The 18,753-nt window shown below is 47.3% G+C and overlaps 1 protein-coding gene and 1 long non-coding RNA gene across 4 annotated transcripts in view; one reads left to right on the top strand and one right to left on the bottom strand.

The window, feature by feature from the left end:
* Nucleotides 1-17,396, bottom strand: part of BDNF (brain derived neurotrophic factor) — a 41,274-nt gene extending 23,878 nt beyond the window's left edge. The window contains exon 1 of one of the 2 annotated variants that reach the window (XM_027735738.2): nt 17,087-17,396. In XM_027735738.2, coding sequence (XP_027591539.1) covers nt 17,087-17,089 — 3 coding nt within the window. In that variant the 5' untranslated portion in view covers nt 17,090-17,396. Of the gene's footprint in view, nt 1-16,082; nt 16,176-17,086 lie in introns of those variants that run through there. The other variant, XM_027735732.2, reaches the window with a different exon arrangement.
* Nucleotides 17,397-17,431: 35 nt separating this feature from the next.
* The window catches only part of LOC120325103, a 39,554-nt gene continuing 38,232 nt past the window's right edge, over nt 17,432-18,753 (top strand). For both annotated transcript variants that reach the window (XR_005566926.1, XR_005566925.1), the window contains exon 1: nt 17,432-17,609. This is a non-coding gene — a long non-coding RNA (uncharacterized LOC120325103). The remainder of the gene's footprint in view (nt 17,610-18,753) is intronic.

The raw sequence follows: 18,753 nt of genomic DNA, 5'->3' as shown, positions 1-18,753 counted from the left end.
CATTTTATTTACCTGTTTTAGACTTCTCTCCACAATACCATTCCGCTTTCCAGGTGTGACTGTATTAGTGTGGGTGCCTGATTTCACCAAGGCAGCATGTTTTCAGCAGCCTTTTTGTACAGTGATAAGAGCACAATTTCAATATTCTGTGTTCATAAGACGATGCCTGCAGATATTTGGATGATCCACCAGTCAAGTTTAACAGCAGCAGCAGAGGCTACTTTAATCAGCTGTAATGTAATACATTACACATGTGTTATTCCTGGAGGAAGGACTCTTCTCCTGGTACACTAGACATGCAGATGAGCAGCAGCGAATATCATGCTTTAGAAACACTTAAGCATCTTCTGGCCTGTTCTCAGGAGCGAAGGAGAAGGCATATACTCTGAAAAAGTCTGCTTGCAATCAAAACAAGTTTTTAATTTTGGAAAGGAAGTGTGTTACGGACCGCCTGACAAGTCCTCACTCTGTGGAACGCGCTTTCAGCTCAGCTCTGCTAAGAACGTGAGAACCATTAATTCCAGGCAACCATGAAATTCCAATTTTGCTCTGCTACAAACATGCTGCCTTTTGCGCCGGTGTACGGATTTTTCCGGGGAAGAGGTGTGGTCAGAGAGCTGCTGTATCTTGCTGGTATAATCAGCCCTTTGGGGATTATTACCAGCCAGTGCTTGATTACTGAGAAAATGAAAAAAGTAGTGTAAATAATTACCTGTTTGGATTTTTAATGCACATGCAGGCTGGGCTTCATATGTTTCAATCGGACCCCGACTTCAAGGAGAATTTTTTATGAATGAATGAATGAATCCCAGAAAATTTGGCCTACAAAGTATTAGTTTGTGAAGCAACTGATAGTCATCACATGGAGACACTGCCCTGGTTGGAGCTCCACTCCTTTGTCCATAAGATGTACTATAAATGTGGAGGTTACATAAACCCTCACCATGGAAATTTGTGGGATACACAGGATGCAAAGATCAGACAGCCTGATGTTTACTTGGTAGCCCCAGAAAGAGTTCTCTCTTGTCGTGTCTGACAGAGATGTCTTCAGCCTGTCTCAAGAGCAGCTATGTTTTTCCCATTTGGATTGTACAGATGTCAGAAGTGAGTGGCACTCGAAAGGAAAGTCACACCACAGGCTGCATGAGGAAGAAATGGGCAGGCCAGGCCCTTTTCCAGTGATTTCAGATAATTCAGTGTATGGAGCCTCTTGGTGTTATTGTCCCAATAGGCCCACCTTACAGCATTTACTTGTGTAAACCTAGTGGTTTTTTCTGTACCTGACTTATGAAAATTATTATTTTTGTATACAAAAATCACACTTCACCCTTTTCCATACAGCAACAGGGAAAGAGCATGAGTTGTCAATCAACATAATGTTGATTTATCCCTGCAGTAATATCGGATTGCTTGCAGGAGGGTAAGATCATTGCTTTTTGCTGAATTCAATTTAAACTGCAGCATAGGCACTAATGATGCTGTAGATACCATAAAGAAGAAAGCAGAAGCACGCACATCTGGTTTCTGTCTCAGTGGAGGTTATGCATTATAGTGATTGATGTACAAGGTCCAAATTTACTGATAAACTAATTATATGATAAAGTAGTTTGTGGGGCTCTTAAATTCCCCCATTGTAATTGTAAGAGAAGCAATAAAAAAAGTCAATACTTGAAAAGAGTAACATTCTTAAAAGGTCCATAGTTAGTCGATAGGTAACTGGTGATTCAGTCTCCCCCCCCAAATGTGTCTTTACACTCCCATTTTATTCACGTAGTATCTTGACCTGTTTTTGAATGAGAAAAAGGTCAAGAAGCTACAATTTGGACTGCTCCTCACTCAGCTATCAGGAAATATAAACTAATCCTGATTACAGAAGGGACAATGCTGTTGATGTACTCGGGTTTTGACGCTAGAAGGTTTTTTTCTATTAAAAATTTTAATTGGCTGAGGTCAGTTCTTATATCATTACAAGCATTTTAAGTTTAATTATATTTATTCATGTTTCCTAGTTACCTTTATTTGCTATTTTTTCACATTAAAGGGCTGGAAAGTTCATGGAAATAAACTTTTCCAACTCAACTAACGCTAAAAATTGCAATGGATTATGTACACAACTGGGAGTTGCAGGCATGGTGCATTTATAAGAAGATGACTGGGCTGTGATGCCACTCTCTGATGATTCAGGAATCACAGCACACACAAGAGAGCCCCTCATGCTCCACGTTAACATCAGTGACACTAGAAAACCCTCAGCATCTCTGAGGACCAAACCCAAATTCTGCTCAAATTTGTACAATCTTTGTAACCATACAGGCTGTGACTGAGATGACGAGAGAAGGATGGTGGTGATCAGTTCCCCAGCCCACCCCTTGCACCCAGGGGGTGGCCAAGCTACAGTCACAGGCTCTCCTGGGCACCAGTGTTGTGTGATAACGCCCTGGGGTTGGTGGCACTGGATCTCACAACCTCATGTCCGGCTTGCAAAGAGTTGCCGTGTTTCTGGTCTGCAAGCAGCTTGCTTGGTTACTGGAGTATACTCTGTGCCTTAAATAGCACAGGGTACTTGCTCTTAATTTCGAGCTTAATTTCGCTTTCAGTGAACAACATCTGTCAAGAGGCCTTTCAGCCTCATTTTAGCAGGGAAAGTATTATGTGAAACAGCGAAGACAAGAATACAAATCCAAAGATCTTTCATTAGACATAGTTTGTAGGCTGCATGTGCACAGGATAAAGCAGGGAAACCTACCCTTTCAATCACAGGCAGCACAACCACAACATTTTTCCTCAAGAAAATACCACCTAATAGCTCAGAATCGTCACCCTGCAGCTACAGCAAAAGTGATTTTAAAACTCTAACAAAGAATTAAAATAATTGGTCTCTTCTCATGTCTGCTAGAGGTATGCCAGCTTTCCATCACATGGTGGGATCTGTACCCTGGATCTTGTTCCATGCCTTCTAGTCAGGGATTTTAGCATGCTTTATGAGCACGAAACTGCCTCTCTGACAGCTCTGTGGTAGGTGCAGATTAGTTTTTTGCAAACGAGGAAATACATGTGTCTATTATACATAAATTTATTAAGCTGCTCATGAACATACTTGTTAGCTGAGCACGCCCCTTCTGGGTTTGTTCCTGGCCACTGCTCATATAGTTGTCTCTATTGGCATCAAGTGTCATAGAAACGGAATATATGTGTCATCTGTGACAATTACCACATGCATCGAACGATGCGCACACACACCCACACCCACACAAAGAAAATCCTCCCCATCCCAGCCTCTAGGCTTCCCTTTTGGGGTTTTGCATGAACTCCATGCACTGCTTGGACAGCGGGAGTCCTAAACCACATACGAAATCCCTCTTCCCTGCGCAGAAGGGCTGGGAGAAGCCAGGAGGACAATTCACCCTTCGTCCTGACCACCTGGTCCTGTGGCCAGCGTTGAGCTGTGCTAGGCTGGCCCCACACTGAGGGGTAGAGGGCAGCTGTCGAGGATGGTGGCACAGTCAAAAAGGTGAAAACAGGGAAAAAAATTAAGAAGAGAATGAACACAACCCAGCGGCAACATTAAGAGTTGGGTTTATCATGCCCTGACGCTTTAGCACTCACTAAAACTGGCTCTTCATCTCCTGAGTGTCTCTGCCTTACTGCTGTTGTTTTGGAGGCATGTTTAATAACCCAGTACCTGAGCAAAGAGCAAAGTATCTGGGTTGTGTCTGAGAGTATCCAGTGTACTGGGTGTCTGGCGAACGGTGCCTGAGCCCTTCCCCACCCACCCCTGACCTTCCTGCTAACAGCCCAGCCATGGCTCCACTGCAGCAGGCAGCAAAGAGGGCACGGAACAACAACAAAAATGCAGACTCTGAGGAAGCTGCAGACATGGGAAGGGAAAAAGAAAATCCCCTCTTCTCCAAAGACGTTGTGTGTGATTCCTTGGGATGGGGGAAACCTGAGCCGAGTGTGGAAAGATTAGATGGCTGGAGATGCACTCCTGTGACGAATCAGGCCATTGGAGCTCTATGATTAAAGAAGATCAGAAAACTGTTGGTGCACTTGTGGGTGAAAGGTGTTGGGATTGACTCATCTCTCCTTTCCTCTAAGTATTCTGTGGGTTTCAATTAGATGCAATACAGTGGATTATTTTTAATATTTAAAGGGATCAGATTCCAGAGGGTTCATAAACTTAGACAGGCAGCTTGTCGGAGTAGGTATATGCCTTACCAAACCCTCTTTAGTGCATAACTGTGGAGAGCATATTTTGGGTATGTACTAAAACTAAGCAAGCCCCCAAATCCCAGGTCTACAGCCCTGTGAATGCTCTTCTGCAGTTTATTTCTCTTTAGGCAACTAAAATCTCCTCAGACATCAAGCTCAAGCGCTCCATTCGCCAGGTGCGGCAGCTCAGCGATATTGCCCGGGGGGGGGTGATGGGTGATAAGAGATCTAAAGCAAACAGTCGGGGAGGGGAGGTGGAGGATGGATGGTGTTGGGTGCTGGGGGCTGGTAGCTGTTCTGGGGTGCCCACCACCCACAGGACCCTGCTCTGGCCAGGAGCTGGAGGGAGGGATCCTCCTTGGGCACGCGGAGATCCTTGGGAATGAAAAGCATGTGTAAACATTAAATAGTTCTTCTGGCTCTACTGCCCTGCACGACTTTCATATTAAGGCATTTTACGCTGCCCTTAGTTGTCTACATCTTCCCAAAGAGGTTAAGGTGCTTTGGCTCAGTCCCTCTTTAAAGCACAGCCACGTCAATACTTTTAACAAGCTGATGTGTTTAAAGATGAATTCAGGGTATTTCTTCTTTAAATAGGGTATCAAGCTATTTCACCTAAGAAACAACCCTGGAGTTCAAAACATTTTCTATGTTAACCACCTAAAGCATTAAAGAGAGAAGTATTCGAGGAATGGTAGATATTTTTGTTAATTGCAAACTAAAATTATCAGCGCAGCAGTAAAAATTAAAGATAGTCCTCAAAATGAAATCCAGACCACATTATGTTCTCCTCCTCCAGTTACTGTGACTTGCAGCTCAAGAAACAAGTACCGGATTAGTCATGTCAAAGCAAAAATTTCCCCTGACTAGAACGTTTCGTTTGCACGGTGCCTTTTCTGTTTATTGAGCACTCGGGATTGTTAATCTTTCAGTAATTTAATGACTGGAACCGTGTTGTGTGTAAATGTTACTACATTCCACTTCGGAGATTAATAGGCAGCCACGTGTCTGTCCGGCAGTTTTCACTTGTCCAGATAAAAGGGATGGTCTGTTTATCCACGGCAGAGGAGCGCCCGGGTGGCATGTGAGCACTGACAGCAGCAAGAGACACCACTGGGGCATGTGTGAGCTAATACACAGCAAAAGATGCCAACAAAGAGGGTGCCGTCCCCACTTCCTCTTTCCTTTCCCTGTAGCACCCAGCCCCAAGGAGTGGGAATGGCACAGGGGCCTTTATTCCTCTGCGCCGGCCAGACGAAATTATTTCATTGACTTGCATCGCAGAATTGCCTTAAATAGTAGCTGGTATCAGTCTAGCTGTATTTTTGAGTACTCCAATTAAAATATTATTTTCCTCCTCACGAGTAAGGTATGGGGGTAATTGGATGCGTAGCTGGTTCTCTCTCCGCAGCACGTGACGTGCTCAGACTATCATTTATAGATGCAGAGAGATGGGAACAAGACACAGGGCGGATGTACGGCTACTCTGGAATTCAAAAATCCTGAAATATTGATTCAGAAAATCAATACAAATTTTAAGCTATTTTAAAATAACTTTCCTCACGTTCTACACCATTTCTCAAATGGGAAAACGCATCGATTTCTCTGCCCCAAGCCTGCACAAGGATGGGGTGGCTCTTGAGGTGTGGTGGTGGGGCAGGAGCATTCAGCGGTGGAGACACGGCCGCCACCACAAAACCTGTGTGAACATAACCTTAAGCAGGAGGAAAGCAGTCCCACATTTGACATGCTCAAAGCCCCTTTATTTTTAGGGTTGGATACAACTCAAAGGCTACTCAAGTAAAATACACCCCTGGCTTTGGCAAGACATTTAGTGGGGCCTTTCTTGGTGGTTCAGGACTCGTGCCATTGGAGTATAAATTCGTAAACAACGTTATCTACATTTATTTTCTGGACACTGTTTATTTTTCATGTAGTTTATACATCTGAAACGTAAATGCTTACAGGGGAGTGGTAGCTTTAAACACCTCTTTGTATCATTAGTTAGCCTGCTTAATCTGCTATAATTTATTGCAACTTGCAGTTGTACTCATGGTGCCTTTACTTATTTGAACATAAACACCACTCAAGTCAGCAGGAATGCTAAGTTTTTAAATCAGAAGGGAGCTGAGTGCTAGATTTTCAGCAAGGACTTTGCAGCAAGGCATTAAAACCCTTATTTTAGATTTTTGTTGCGTTTCTGTTTGATGCTTTACCCTGCTACGTGCTTCGAGCAGAATCATTTTCCCTTCCAGGCATGTATAGCTTCTACCCCATTGGCTTCTTAATTTGGGTTAGATCCCGTAATATGAAAAATATACTCTGATATTGCACCTAGAGCACATTGATGAGGCCTAAAGAGCTCTTCTGTGATGGGAATTAAGATCAAAAAGGATATGGAATTTAAATATTCAACATTTCTTCTTGGATATGAAACAGAAAAATTGTTTTGATGCAAAAGTCATTGCGACAGAATATGTTACTTAGGCTCTAAGACCATATTAGGATAAAATGGCTTTTTTATATAGGAATTGCACTGAGAGAAACTCCTTCATATGGAAATTATGACATTTTGTCTATTGCTTCTTACTACAAATGTTTAAAGGATCTGTTAAAAATATTCTTTTAAGAAGTCATATCAAGATAAAAGAAAGTAAATAAGAACCAACACAATTTTCAGTCTTATTTCTGATTAGCTTCTTAATTTAGACCCCGTTAACTGCCAGAAAATTTCACCATCTACCAGAGCTGGGGAAGCATAACTGACTACATAGTTTATTTTGCAATTTGGGTTTGCTGTGCTTTTGTCAGGCCCTCACCCTTGCAGTGAATGAACGCTGTGCTAATTCCACATACTGATGGGTTTAGAGAAACTCAGGAAAAAAGGCTCAGCCTGAGTGCTAATACAAATGAAAGACAAGCAGATGAAAAACACATTCTCATTGTCTGTTTGACAAACTGGTACTAGACCTCCATCTAAATTTAGCCAATTGATTTTTAGCTAACCATTAATCTTTACTAACACCCCACAGAAAGCACGGACTCAGAAGTCAGTGGACAGCTTCCATCATCAAGGCTTCAGATACAGCCAGGCAGGACACGCTTGCAGACGGCTGAGGGATTGCTAAACTAGCTTGCCAGGAAGATGGACCTTTCATCCCGTGTTCCCCTACACTGGGCAAGATGCATCTCTATTTCTTTTCCATCCAAGCACTGCTTCCCTAACGTGGGCCAGCCTTGGGCCTGCCAGGTCTCCAGCACTATCCATCACTCCCGCTTGCCCGTCACCTCCTGGTGCTCCCACACCTCCTCGCTGGCAGGGGGTCCATGCAGCCCACAGGAGCCCTGCAGGGAAGTTCTGCTGCTGATCAGAGCCCCGGGCAGCTGCCACATGCAAGCAGCTGCTGGTGAAATGGCCTCTGGTGGTCGAGGAGGCGAGTCAGTACCTGGCTTTGGTCCTACCCTGTTGCTCTTGGACAGGCTGATGGACCCAACAGAAAATAATTTGGAAAGGTCCATCATCTTTGTCTTTTCCTCTGGCCTGAAGTGTATGCCTTGCATTAGTCTGAATTTACACCCTTTGATGTAAAAATCCTTTGTCTGGAAAATCCGTATGGAAAATGAATAGGAAATTCTGGCCGTTTTGAACTAACTTTCTAGGTTTGCCTTTTTAAGGACTTAGCCCTCTTGTCAGATATTTTGGTTTCCTTAAGATTTGAAAACCAGCAGAATTTTCTTTAGGGAATGCTGCAGAAAAACTTTGATGGGAAAGTAGATGATAAAAATAACTGTTTGGTGCCAAAGGCAGTAGACTGGGGATTAAAAGCCCCTCTGAAGTCAGAGACATTTGGGTCTTGGAAGGAGCTCAAAAAAAGAGGTGAGAAAAGCACTGGGCCTCCTGGGCTATGACCACGGTTGGGCAGCTGATTCTAGGTGAAGGATTTGGGAAGAGGAAAACAACAGGTGGTGGGCGGAAAAAGCACGAGAATCAGATCTGCCTGGGGAATAAGTGGTGGATAGAGTGACGGACTGCTGATATAGGAGTGAGTGCCACAGAGAAAGAGAACAGGTGAATCTATGATTAAACTCTCACCTCTTGCACCACCAAGAGCCTTGTGAAAGACTTATGCACAACAACAAAAAGCCCCAAACCGAACAAAACCCAACCAAATGAACCAACCCAACAAACAAACAAACCAGTACGGAAAAATCCTACAATTAAATAGTTGTTCCCTCAGAAGAGGATGAGAGCAAAACGTGTGACAGGTATTAGTCATGCCACTTAGAAAGGTGTTCAATGATGAATGATGAGTGTGGTGCAAGGACTTAGAATAACTTAGTCAATAAACCAAATTTGGGACGCAGAAAGAGATTTGGATGGGAAATACTGTAAGATTATTCACTCCTGTGAATGACTCTGACCAATAGATACTTTATTCTTTATTTGCTCCCTAATACAACAGGTTTTCAGCAATAGAATAAGGGGTTTCACACTTCAGGCTACAGTAAGAGATGTACAGAAGTAAAGGACATTTGAGATGTATCGTCATCCACTGGAAAATTCAAACCCTGGATTTAGCCTCATTTAAAAACTGCTAAGGCTTTTTGTTTACACGGTCAATACTATTTTATCAGCTATCTGTTTACAAAATTCAGCCAAATATCCTCTCAGATGGTTTTATAAACTTCTGGCAGATGTGAGTGAACATGTATTTGACAGAACCAACTAACACCTAAGCAGCTCCCATCTCGTGGCCTCTACTCATGACTCTTGCTGCATCCCATTCTCAGTGGAGTTGGTTGGGTTTCAAAGGTATTTGCTGTCAGAAATCAGCCGCCTTTCCCCCCCCTTCCCCCTTTGCTAACCACCTGTTTCCCTGAAATCCATTAAATCCATTGTCTTTTCATGATATTATTTTGCTTTGAATCTGAATATTTTATCAAATGTCATTGTCAGACTACTGATGATAGCTTTAGAGGGAAATACTGAAAGCATCTTTGAACACTCTGTAAAACAATATAGAACTGAGTTTGTGTTGAAAATATTGGAAAAAAAAAAAAAGATAATTTTGAAATGTCAAATATTTTCACAGCTCTGTCTGCCTTGACAATGTATGGCCTTTTCTGATTCCCCAGGGAAAATCTGAATGGGAGCTAAGTGACAGATACAGAACAACCTGTGGGCCACCATCCTTCTATTGCTGATGTTTCAAGGTAACATGTAAAAGAATAAAGAAACCTGAATGCATGATCAGGGCTGAAGTCAATACTTTGACATTTCCATAGCTGTACAGGTTTAGTGTCTCTAATATTAGAAGAATATGCTGCAAGAGTGAGTACGTTAAGTCTTGTCTTAGGCTCGAGCAATCACCATCTAAACAGCCTCCATCATTCTCTTCCCATTCACAAGTGTTTCTTAAAAACATATTCTACATATAAAAAAACTGCAAACTTTTTGGGTTTGGTTTTTTGGTTTTGTTTGTTTGTTTTTTTGGGTTTTGTTTTGGGTTTTGTTTTGTTTGTTTTTTGGCTTTTTTTGTTTTGTTTTTTAATTTATGGTATTTTTTTACTTTTTTCAGTGCTCAGAGGGGAGTTCAGTAACATCTCTGTTGGAAGTAAAAGAGCTGGAAAGGTGTGCCACACAACACACAAGCTGTATAGGAACCAAGCTTTACACTCTGTGGGTTATCAATGGAACCAGACTCGCTGGTCTTCCCTCCTGTCTTTCTTTAAAGAAGACACATTTACAGAGCCAACCCCCTGAACACTGTCCATGTGCTTCTAGTCTTGCCAAACAGATGAGAGAAGGGTTAAACCTGAAGCCTTCCCACTGCCAGGGTCCCTTCCTCCTCAGCATGCCTCTCCCTTTTTCTTTTACTGCTTCGACTTGTATTTTACCATTTGTTATAATAATGGAGTCTAGAGTGAAGCTTGTGGCCCCATAAACTTTAGACATAATTTTAACTGTGTCAGCTTTAAAAAGTCAGTATCTGCCTCATCAAAGGGCAATCATGTCCAATGTGGGTGTCTCTGTCAATTGTGTTTTGAACTGCAGCAATAATCCAACCAAACCATGCAAAGAGCTTTTCTACACCCACATTTCTTAATTATCATCATGAGACTGAGGTAGCTGAGACCAGATCTATAATGTTTTCTGGATGTCAAAATGCCCACACACCTTCTGTAATCCTTGTGCTACCAGCCCCCTTTCATATTGCTTTTAGTTGGTCCATCTAATTATCTACTACCATAACTTTTTACTGCATTATTCCCAAATCCCACAAAGGCTCTGTTTAAGAAAAAAGAAACAACTGGTCTGATGAGACCTCCTTAACTGCACAATCTTATAAACATTTTAGTGGATGATAAACTCGCCCTCGCCCCTTTCAGAAATGAACCATTATTTTTTTTACAGTCAGGTAAGACCTAGGGCCTTAAAAGTCACTGCATACATTACATCCATAAACAATGCTATTTCTTGGGAGCTTTGGGGTCTACTGTCCATTTGGAGAATAAATAAGTTCATTATTTTCACATGTGCTACAGTCAATAAGGATCTGGAATGGGAAAGTAGCGAAAATGTTATGACTTAATGAACATGTTGCATAATCATTCTTGCCAAATGTCAAAATAAATTGGAGGCCAGAGTGTACAGTTTACGCTTGTTAAATTGGGGTTTTGTGTGCTATTTTGGGAAGGGGAAAAAAAAAATAAAAAGACAGACCAAACCACGAAAAGGCAAGGGGAAGAGAAAGTATACACTTGGCCACTTCTGGCAAGACTTTGGTCCATTACAGTCCCACCACTAATGTTCCCCATGGGAGACAATACAACAGCCTGGGACTGTGAGGAAACCACTTACCGACAGCAGAGTTGGCTCTGTGGCAATGTCCTGGCCCCAAGGCTCTCCACGAGCAAAGGAGGGGCAGGGGCCAACCCCCTGCTGCCCAGCTTATGCCACGGACCAGACCTGGCTAATCCCTGCCTCTCTGGGAAGCGTCAACCTGCGCCAGGGGTGGAAATCAGTCACATCCATTAGCGACTTCAAAAGACTTTTTCCATCAGGAGACTACGAGTTTGCACTCTGCCATGAAGTTCAAATGAAAACACGAATAACGTGACTGGAGCAAGATTTCACTTTTGCTGGAGACTGTTGTGAAACGTCAGATCAGTTCCACAGGTAGCCCATCGATTCCACTTTTGGCATAGAGGTACTGGGGAATGCAGGTTTTGTCTACGTTACGCAGAGAGTTTTCTGTGTGTCCAAGCGATGAGTAGCTTGAAAGCTCTGAGTTTAGAAATATCTACACAGCTGAGGACCTCATCTGTTGAACACCAAAGCGTGTCACAGCTATTTTCCCTTTGAGATTGCCTCAGGAAGAGACCAATTAGGATTACATGGTAAATAAAATTATTCCCATACTTACACGGTTAGGAAAATAGGTCTCTCCAACTGCATGCTCAAAAGGCAATCAAAGCAATATTGTTCTTTTGGAGTTAGATTTTGCCTTATTTATGGTTTTCCCCATTGAGCACATGTTCCGGCAGCACCGAGAGGCCACATGGACTTCTTACTTCCCTTCCTGCTTACTCACTTCTGGCTTCTTACTCCACCTCTACATCTAGTAATGGGAGTGCCACAAAAGTGCCTGTATTTCTTGCTGCCTGCGTGAAATGCGTGGATTACAGATATGTGGCTTTCATTTATTTTGTTTCACGACACAAGGAGGGGGGAAAAATCCTTTTCATACACCTACATCTATCACAAAGCAACTAAGAATAGAAGCAATATTGAGACAGATGGAAATGTTAATGGTGACAGCTCACAAGCACGAATCACACATTTGTGAAATAATGAAATGGGTGGGCAGTTGTTATATGAACTCCATGTCAGTTGGTATGTTTTCCTGGCTACAGTTTTGCAAGAGTATGTCTCAGAGATATTTTCAGTTCATAGGAGAAGCCAGCGCCCTACCCTACACCTTGCTGGCACGTGGGTGTAGGGATTCACCAAAGCTGGTGAGCAGCTTGCATGAGAACCTGCTCATCACGTGCCCTGGGCACTGCAGGATGCCCCCTGACATTTCCCTGTCAGGGCATTTTAGTATTCCTAACAATGTGGTGGGAGAGACACAGAAAGGAGGTGTAAAAACGCTTGGAAACTCATACACAAGAGAAACATTGGATACTCACACTTGTTTCAAAATCCTGCTTTCAGGCATACAAAAGTAATACCCTTTTTTTTTACGTATCATCTGCCCGTATTCTGTGGTCCTTATGACTAGCTGGACTTGCTGACCACAAATGAAAATGAGGATTGCAAAAACCAGTCCTGCATTTGTTCATTTTTTTCTTTCTAGTTCTTCATGCCCCAAAAGCCATCAAATCCATTTTAAGGACCACTTTGACAAGCCTGCTTTTGCTAGCCCTAGTTTCTTAGCCCCAATCTAATGTTAGCTCAAAGGGGAGGGAGCCGTGAAAGTGTCTATCCATACGTATTTTACCTTGTGCTACCTGTCTCTTTCCCAAGGTCTAGGGAAACTACTGATTTCCCACAATTTTGAGAGGTACTGTTTCTTACAGATCCTTTTCACAGAACTTGACATGACTATTTTTTGCTAGAGGAATGAACTAGTTCTCCTGAAATCTCATGGATACTCTCTTTGTTTGCGTACCTGATTTAAAAAATTCTAGCACCTACATCTTCAAGTGCTCATTGGTGATTTACTACAGTGATTCATGGTAAGACTTACAGTTCTAAGGAAAATCTGTCCCTTGGGATTCATCCACCTTTCCAGAATTTCTCATGGCAGGGCAACCGTATGCCACCGTATTTAGGAAGCAACTTATGGTAAATAAATGGCACACAGTCTGCATTTTCTTAGGGCATTTCTAGGAGCTCAACAGTATTGGTGTGATAAAGAAAAGAAATAAAGGACTTGCTGTAAAAAGCCAAATGTATGCGTCCAGCCACCTCAGATTAATGAAATGCTAGACATTAATCCGCCAGCACACATGCCTGTGAATGGTGGTCACTAAAAATAAATACTGAGAACTATCAGACCATTTGAAACAGGAAATTGTTTAACAATGCTGAAAATCCAAGAAGTTATCCAAATGGAGAGCTGCTGAGAATGGCAAACTTGCAGAGGCAATACCCATGTCAAACAGCATATTAAAAAAAAAAAATCTCATGCTGGACACAGACACCTGACAGACACCAAACCACTGAAGACAACACTTGTGGTACTAGGTAAAACAAAACTATTAAAAAAAGGGGAAAGATAGACTGCCATGTCAAAACTTTGCAGGATGAAGAGATATTCAAAGAAGATTGGACATTTTACGGTGTCATAACCGTAAGAGATGAAAGGTGGTGATGAACCACCACCAAAGTGGTGACAGCTCTTGGAGAAATAGTAGATACTAAAATCAATAAAGCTACTTGCAGATTAAGGTATGAGTCACCGTGAGCAAATGTGACCAAATATGGCCCAGTGTCATTTGTTAGCAGCTGCCTGTCCCATGCGTCTCTGCAGAGAATCATTAGAATTCAAGAGAAACATGGCAACAGAGGCAGAAAGGGAAATATCAGAGTTTTTTAAGAGCTGGTAAGAAAGTAATGGGTGCAAACCTAAAATATAGGAAGATACACAAAATTATGCATGGAGTGGAAAATTCATATAAATAGAAGCTCCTTGGCAACCTCCTATATAACAGAACAATTTATTTTGGGAAGTGGATAGATTTTTAGTAGGGCTCATCAACCATTAGTTCACAGTGGATGTATCCAGATATTAGCTCTACCACATGACTTCATCCTCTGTGAAAAAAGGTCAGAGGACGTTTCATTATGAATTTAATGAAACCAACACTGCAAACTACGAGTGTCTGAGTTTCACCCGGCCCGCAAATGACGGATGCTGCTGCGACCTGGCTCTTCTCGGCCTCCTCTCTCCTCGCCTTAGAGCTGCCAAGAACTGCCTCATATGGCACCCTGACAGGCATCCCCAGCAAACGCAAGTTCTCCAAGTGAAAATGGAAAAATCCACGGAGGGATCCTGCCCGGCCCCTCTCCCCGGCCGGCCTGGGGGCGGGGGGCGCGGCGCGGAGCCCGGGCCGCCGGCAGCGCATCTCCCGGAGAGGAGAGCGGCCGCTTCGCTTTCGTGATAAAAAAAAACCCCAAACCCCGCCACCCCAAACAGATACCACCGCAGCAGAGGCGCCAGGTGACCGACTTCTGTGGGAACCCCCTCGCCCGGCGCCCCTCCGGTGCCGTCCTGCAGCACCTCCATTTTGGCTGCGGCCGGTGCCGGTGCCCGGCCCGGCTCCGGTGCCCGGCGCGGCGAGCGGTGCCGTCCGGGGGCCGCCGGCGAAGAGCTTCTCCCGGGGCGCGGGGCGCAGTGGGCGGCGGAGGGGCGGCATCCCCGCCGCCCCCATCCCCGCGGCACCGCGCCCCCGTTTCCGCAGGACGGTGCCTCCTGGGGGGAGGCGGTCGCCGTGGCAACCGCGGTGGGGGCGGGGGGGAGCACCGGGGGACACCGGCGGGGGGAGCCCGGCCCGGCCCGGCCCGGCCCGCGGTGCCCTGCGCGGCGGCTCCGCCCGGCTGCGCGGTGGGGACGCCGCCGCCTCCCCCGCGGCGGGGCCGGCATCCCGCCTGCCGGGGGGTTCCCTGCTCGGCGGCGCTACGTGCGAGCCGGAGCGGGAGCCCGGCGGGAGGCGGGGGCGGCGGGATCCGCCCTCCCTCCCTGCCTCCCTCCCGCCCGGCGGGGCCCCGGCGCCGCAGCGGGGCCCGCGGGGCGCCGCCGGCTCTGCCGCAGGGAGCGCCCGTCGCCCCCGCGCCGTGGCCGTGTTTGGGGGCTCGGCCGGCCGCCCCTCGGCTCCGCCGGGGCGGGGAGGAAGGGTGGCTCCCGGCGGCCGGGATTCCCCGGGAGGGGAGGCGCAGGCTGGCTGGAGCGGGGCGGCGGGGGCAGCGCGGCTCCGTGCGGACCCTCCTTCGCGGGAGCGCACTGCCCCCGGCAGCGCGGGGAGCGGGGGGGTGGGCGATGCACAGCCTCTCCGTGCAGAGCCGGGGACCCCCAGAGCCTCGCTACCTGCGAGCACTGCTGCTACCGCCGCTGCTCCGCCAAACTGCTGACTTTCCAGAGCTTATTTTTAGCCCGGAGACTAAATATTATTAGCTACATTTCTACGTAGGAAGAATCGGAAGCGAGGGGTTGGGGGTGGGGGGGGGGTGTGGGGGGAGGCACTAGAGATAGGGAGATGAGCAGAAAGCTTATCCGAATGATCTCCAGTTGGGGGGGCTGCGTTTGGGTTTCAGGCTTGTCAAACACACACACACACACGCACGCACGCACTCACATCATTAATTATAGCAAAGTAGATGCGGATATTGGATCATCAGCAATACATGCACGGCTCTCCCTTTCAGCCGTAGGTTGCGTACACAGAGGGGTCAGTTAATCTCCATGTAGGTAAAGATCAGCTGCGTCTCTTTATCTATGTAAGATCAGTCGTGCACAGTGCCAGCTAGAGCTCAGCTGCATCTCTTTAGCTATGCAAAATCAACTTGCATCCTTAGCTAGGAAAAAAAAAGAATCCGTCGCATCTGCATCTCTAGGTAAAGATCAGTTGCATCTCTTCCCAAAGCATGCACACGCACATAGACGAGATTCCCAGGTTAAATCAGGCACAACTTAACTCAACTCGTAGTGCAGTCTCATCCAGCTTCTCCTACCTTTTCTAGTCCTCACACACCGAGCAGCCAGCAAGGTAACAAAACTAGGCAAAGAGCAGGCACCCATCCCCGCACCACAGAGAGAGAGGCAGGACCCGGAGGGGGCCGCCGAGGGGGTTCCCCCTCCGCTTACCTTGGTCACAGCTAACACCACGAGCAGTGGCTAGATCGCGGAGATAAATACTGGCATTTCCCAAAGTTGACACCGTCAAACCAACCCCCGGAGCTTGCAAGACTCTTTTTTTTTTTTTTTTTCTTTTTTTTTTTTTTTTTTTTTTTTTCTTCCCTCCTCTCTTGTTCCTATTCCAGCCCGCGCCGCTAGGAATTCAACTTAGCCCAGCTCCAGCGGGGCGAGAGGGCGGCGGGCGGGGAGGGGAGGGAGGGGAAGGTCCGGGGAGGGAGGGGGGGGTGGTGGGTTGGCGGGGGAGGGAAGCCGGTGCCCGGTGCCCGGCGGCTCCCGGAGCCCGCGGGGTCGCGAGGCGATGCGGAGCGGTGCGGGGCCGCCTCCCGCCGGGGCCCCGCCGCCGCTGTCCAGGGTGCTGCCGCCGCCGCCGCCGCCGCCGCCTCCCCTCCCCGCTCCGCTCCGCTCCGCTCCGCTCCGCCGCCGCGCCCGCTGCGCGCCCGGGCCGCCCCGAGCCCCGGCCCCCCGCCTGTCACGTGCCGCGGCCGCGCCGCTCCGCGCCCCCCCCCCCCCCCCCCCCCCCCCCCCCCCCCGCCGGGGCAGCCCCGACCCCCGCTCCGCGGAGCTGCCCCCCCCCGACGGCCCCCCCGTCCCCCCCGACGGCGGGCGTCAGGCGCCTCCCGTGCCCGCCGAGGGAGACAGGGCAGGAGAGCGAGCCGGGGAGGGGAGGCGAGCGCCCGGCGGCAGCCCGGCCGCGACAGCTCCCAAGTTTTCTCTCTCAGACGCGGTGTTTCCATCGCAGCCCTAAATCAAAGAGCGCCGCAATTAAAGTTACGCTGTCTAAAAACACAATTCTCCCGGCCTCCGCGGGTTACGCGCTTTGGTGTATTAAGTACTAGAAAGCCGAGCCCGTGATATCAGATACTGTCGTTAAGCAACATCTCAAGCTTTTGTTGTTGTTGTTGTTTTGTTCTTCTCTCCAGTTATTAAAAATAGGCTTTTTTATAGGTACTCACCATTGTTTCTTTGCTGTCCTGGAGACAGAAGTGTCTTAAAATCCAGTCTCTCCAACAGATGCTGGAAGGTAATGTGTCTTGTTTGAAGTCATCATGTGAGAACTTCTGCTTTGCTCAGTGGATCGCCCACCACTTGGTGTGACTTATGAATCTAATAACCCTTTGCAATATCCGCAAGCTTAAACTCTCCACCACCTTGGTGCCTACAGAAGACAGAAAGCAACTGGCAGGGAGTTTTAAAAACCTATAGATTTACGCAAACGCCTTAGCTCAGAGTCACGTTTCCCTCTGAGTTCTTACGTGATCTTAATGAATGAGAGGGGTTACCAACAACACACTATAAAACGTGATCGCAGCCGCCTCCCAGGAAACTGGAGCGGGACAGTAAGTTCCCGAAGAAAGTCCTGGCCGGCGGGGAGCGCCGTGCACTGAGCCCTGACTCCCACCGCCCTCCTTCCACCTCCCGGCTCGCACCTGGGGCCGTGCAAGACGAGCCGGCTCTGGAGATTTGCAGTGAGGACAGGTAAGTAACCATTTGGAGTTTTTTTGTGTTTGGGTTTTGGTTTTTTTTTTTCTTTCTTTCTTTCCCCGTGTGTTTTTGTTTGTTTGGGGTTTTTTTGTTTGCTTGGTTTTTTATTTGTTTGGGTTTTTTTAATGTCACGTTCGCTCTGCGCTCACACGGGAAGTGCTCCAGGGACTTGTTGCATACTAGGTCCTGCCACAAGAGGAGCATGGCACAATTGCCAAGACAAGCTGCCTTCGGAAACCCCTGCTTTTCCCCAGCCGCAACTTCCCCGCACACTTTTCCTCCCCCTCCTCGCTCTATCCTCACCGGGAGGCGCATCCCGGGGGTGGGCTGCCCCGCCGACCCCGCACCGAGCCCCCGCCGCCGGCGAGGCGGAGGGAAGCCGGGCGCATCCCCGCGGTCTGTCTTTTCCTTCCCCTTCTCCCCTCCCCCGGGGCCCCAGCAGCGTCCCGGCTCCGCCCGTGATTTCTGTGGCTGGGTCCTGTCGAGCCCGCTTGCGTTGCGAGAACACCCTCACACCTGGGCGTAACTGCGGTCTCTGTCCCCGAGAGAGGTGGCCGAGCCCCGGTATTACTCCTGTCAAGGCTCACAAAGTCCTCGTCCCCATTTTGTCTCCGTATCTCGAGTTTATTCTCAGTGGCTGCCCCGCCTCCCCGGCTCAGAGAACCCCGCGGGGAGGGGGTGCGGGCAGGGGTGGGGGGGGGGGGGGGGCGGGATTCTTCGCCTTTGAAGGCGAACTGCAGCCAACGGAACCTGGACTTGCCAAAGTTTGTGGGTGCTGCCTCTCATAACAAAAAAAAAAAAAAAAAAAAAAAAAAGAAAGAACCAAACAAAAAACCCCCAAAAAACCCCACCCAAGACCGAGAAGATCCTCGTCCACTCCCGTTCTCTCCTGATTGACTGTTGGAATTGCATTTACGGGTCGTTTCTCTCCAGAGCGCTCGTTTCTCCCGCCCCCCGAGTCCCAGGTACCTCTGCCTGGGAGCCAAAGCAAGCAGCCTCTTCCATGACAACCATCTATGTTGATCCATGCAATAACCAGCAGATGCTGCCCTAAGACTGGTACAGCTGGTACTTTTCTGCCTCGGCTGTCCTGGGGGCAAGGTGTTAGAAGGAAAGTCAAGTGGTCTCCAGGAAAGCT

The sequence above is a fragment of the Pipra filicauda genome, unplaced genomic scaffold (genome assembly GCF_003945595.2).
Source record: "Pipra filicauda isolate LSUMZ 115617 unplaced genomic scaffold, ASM394559v2 scaffold82_size2718185_pilon, whole genome shotgun sequence".
NCBI lineage: Eukaryota > Metazoa > Chordata > Aves > Passeriformes > Pipridae > Pipra > Pipra filicauda.
Note: the sequence above shows the minus strand (reverse complement) of the source record. Positions and strands in the feature narration are given on the sequence as shown.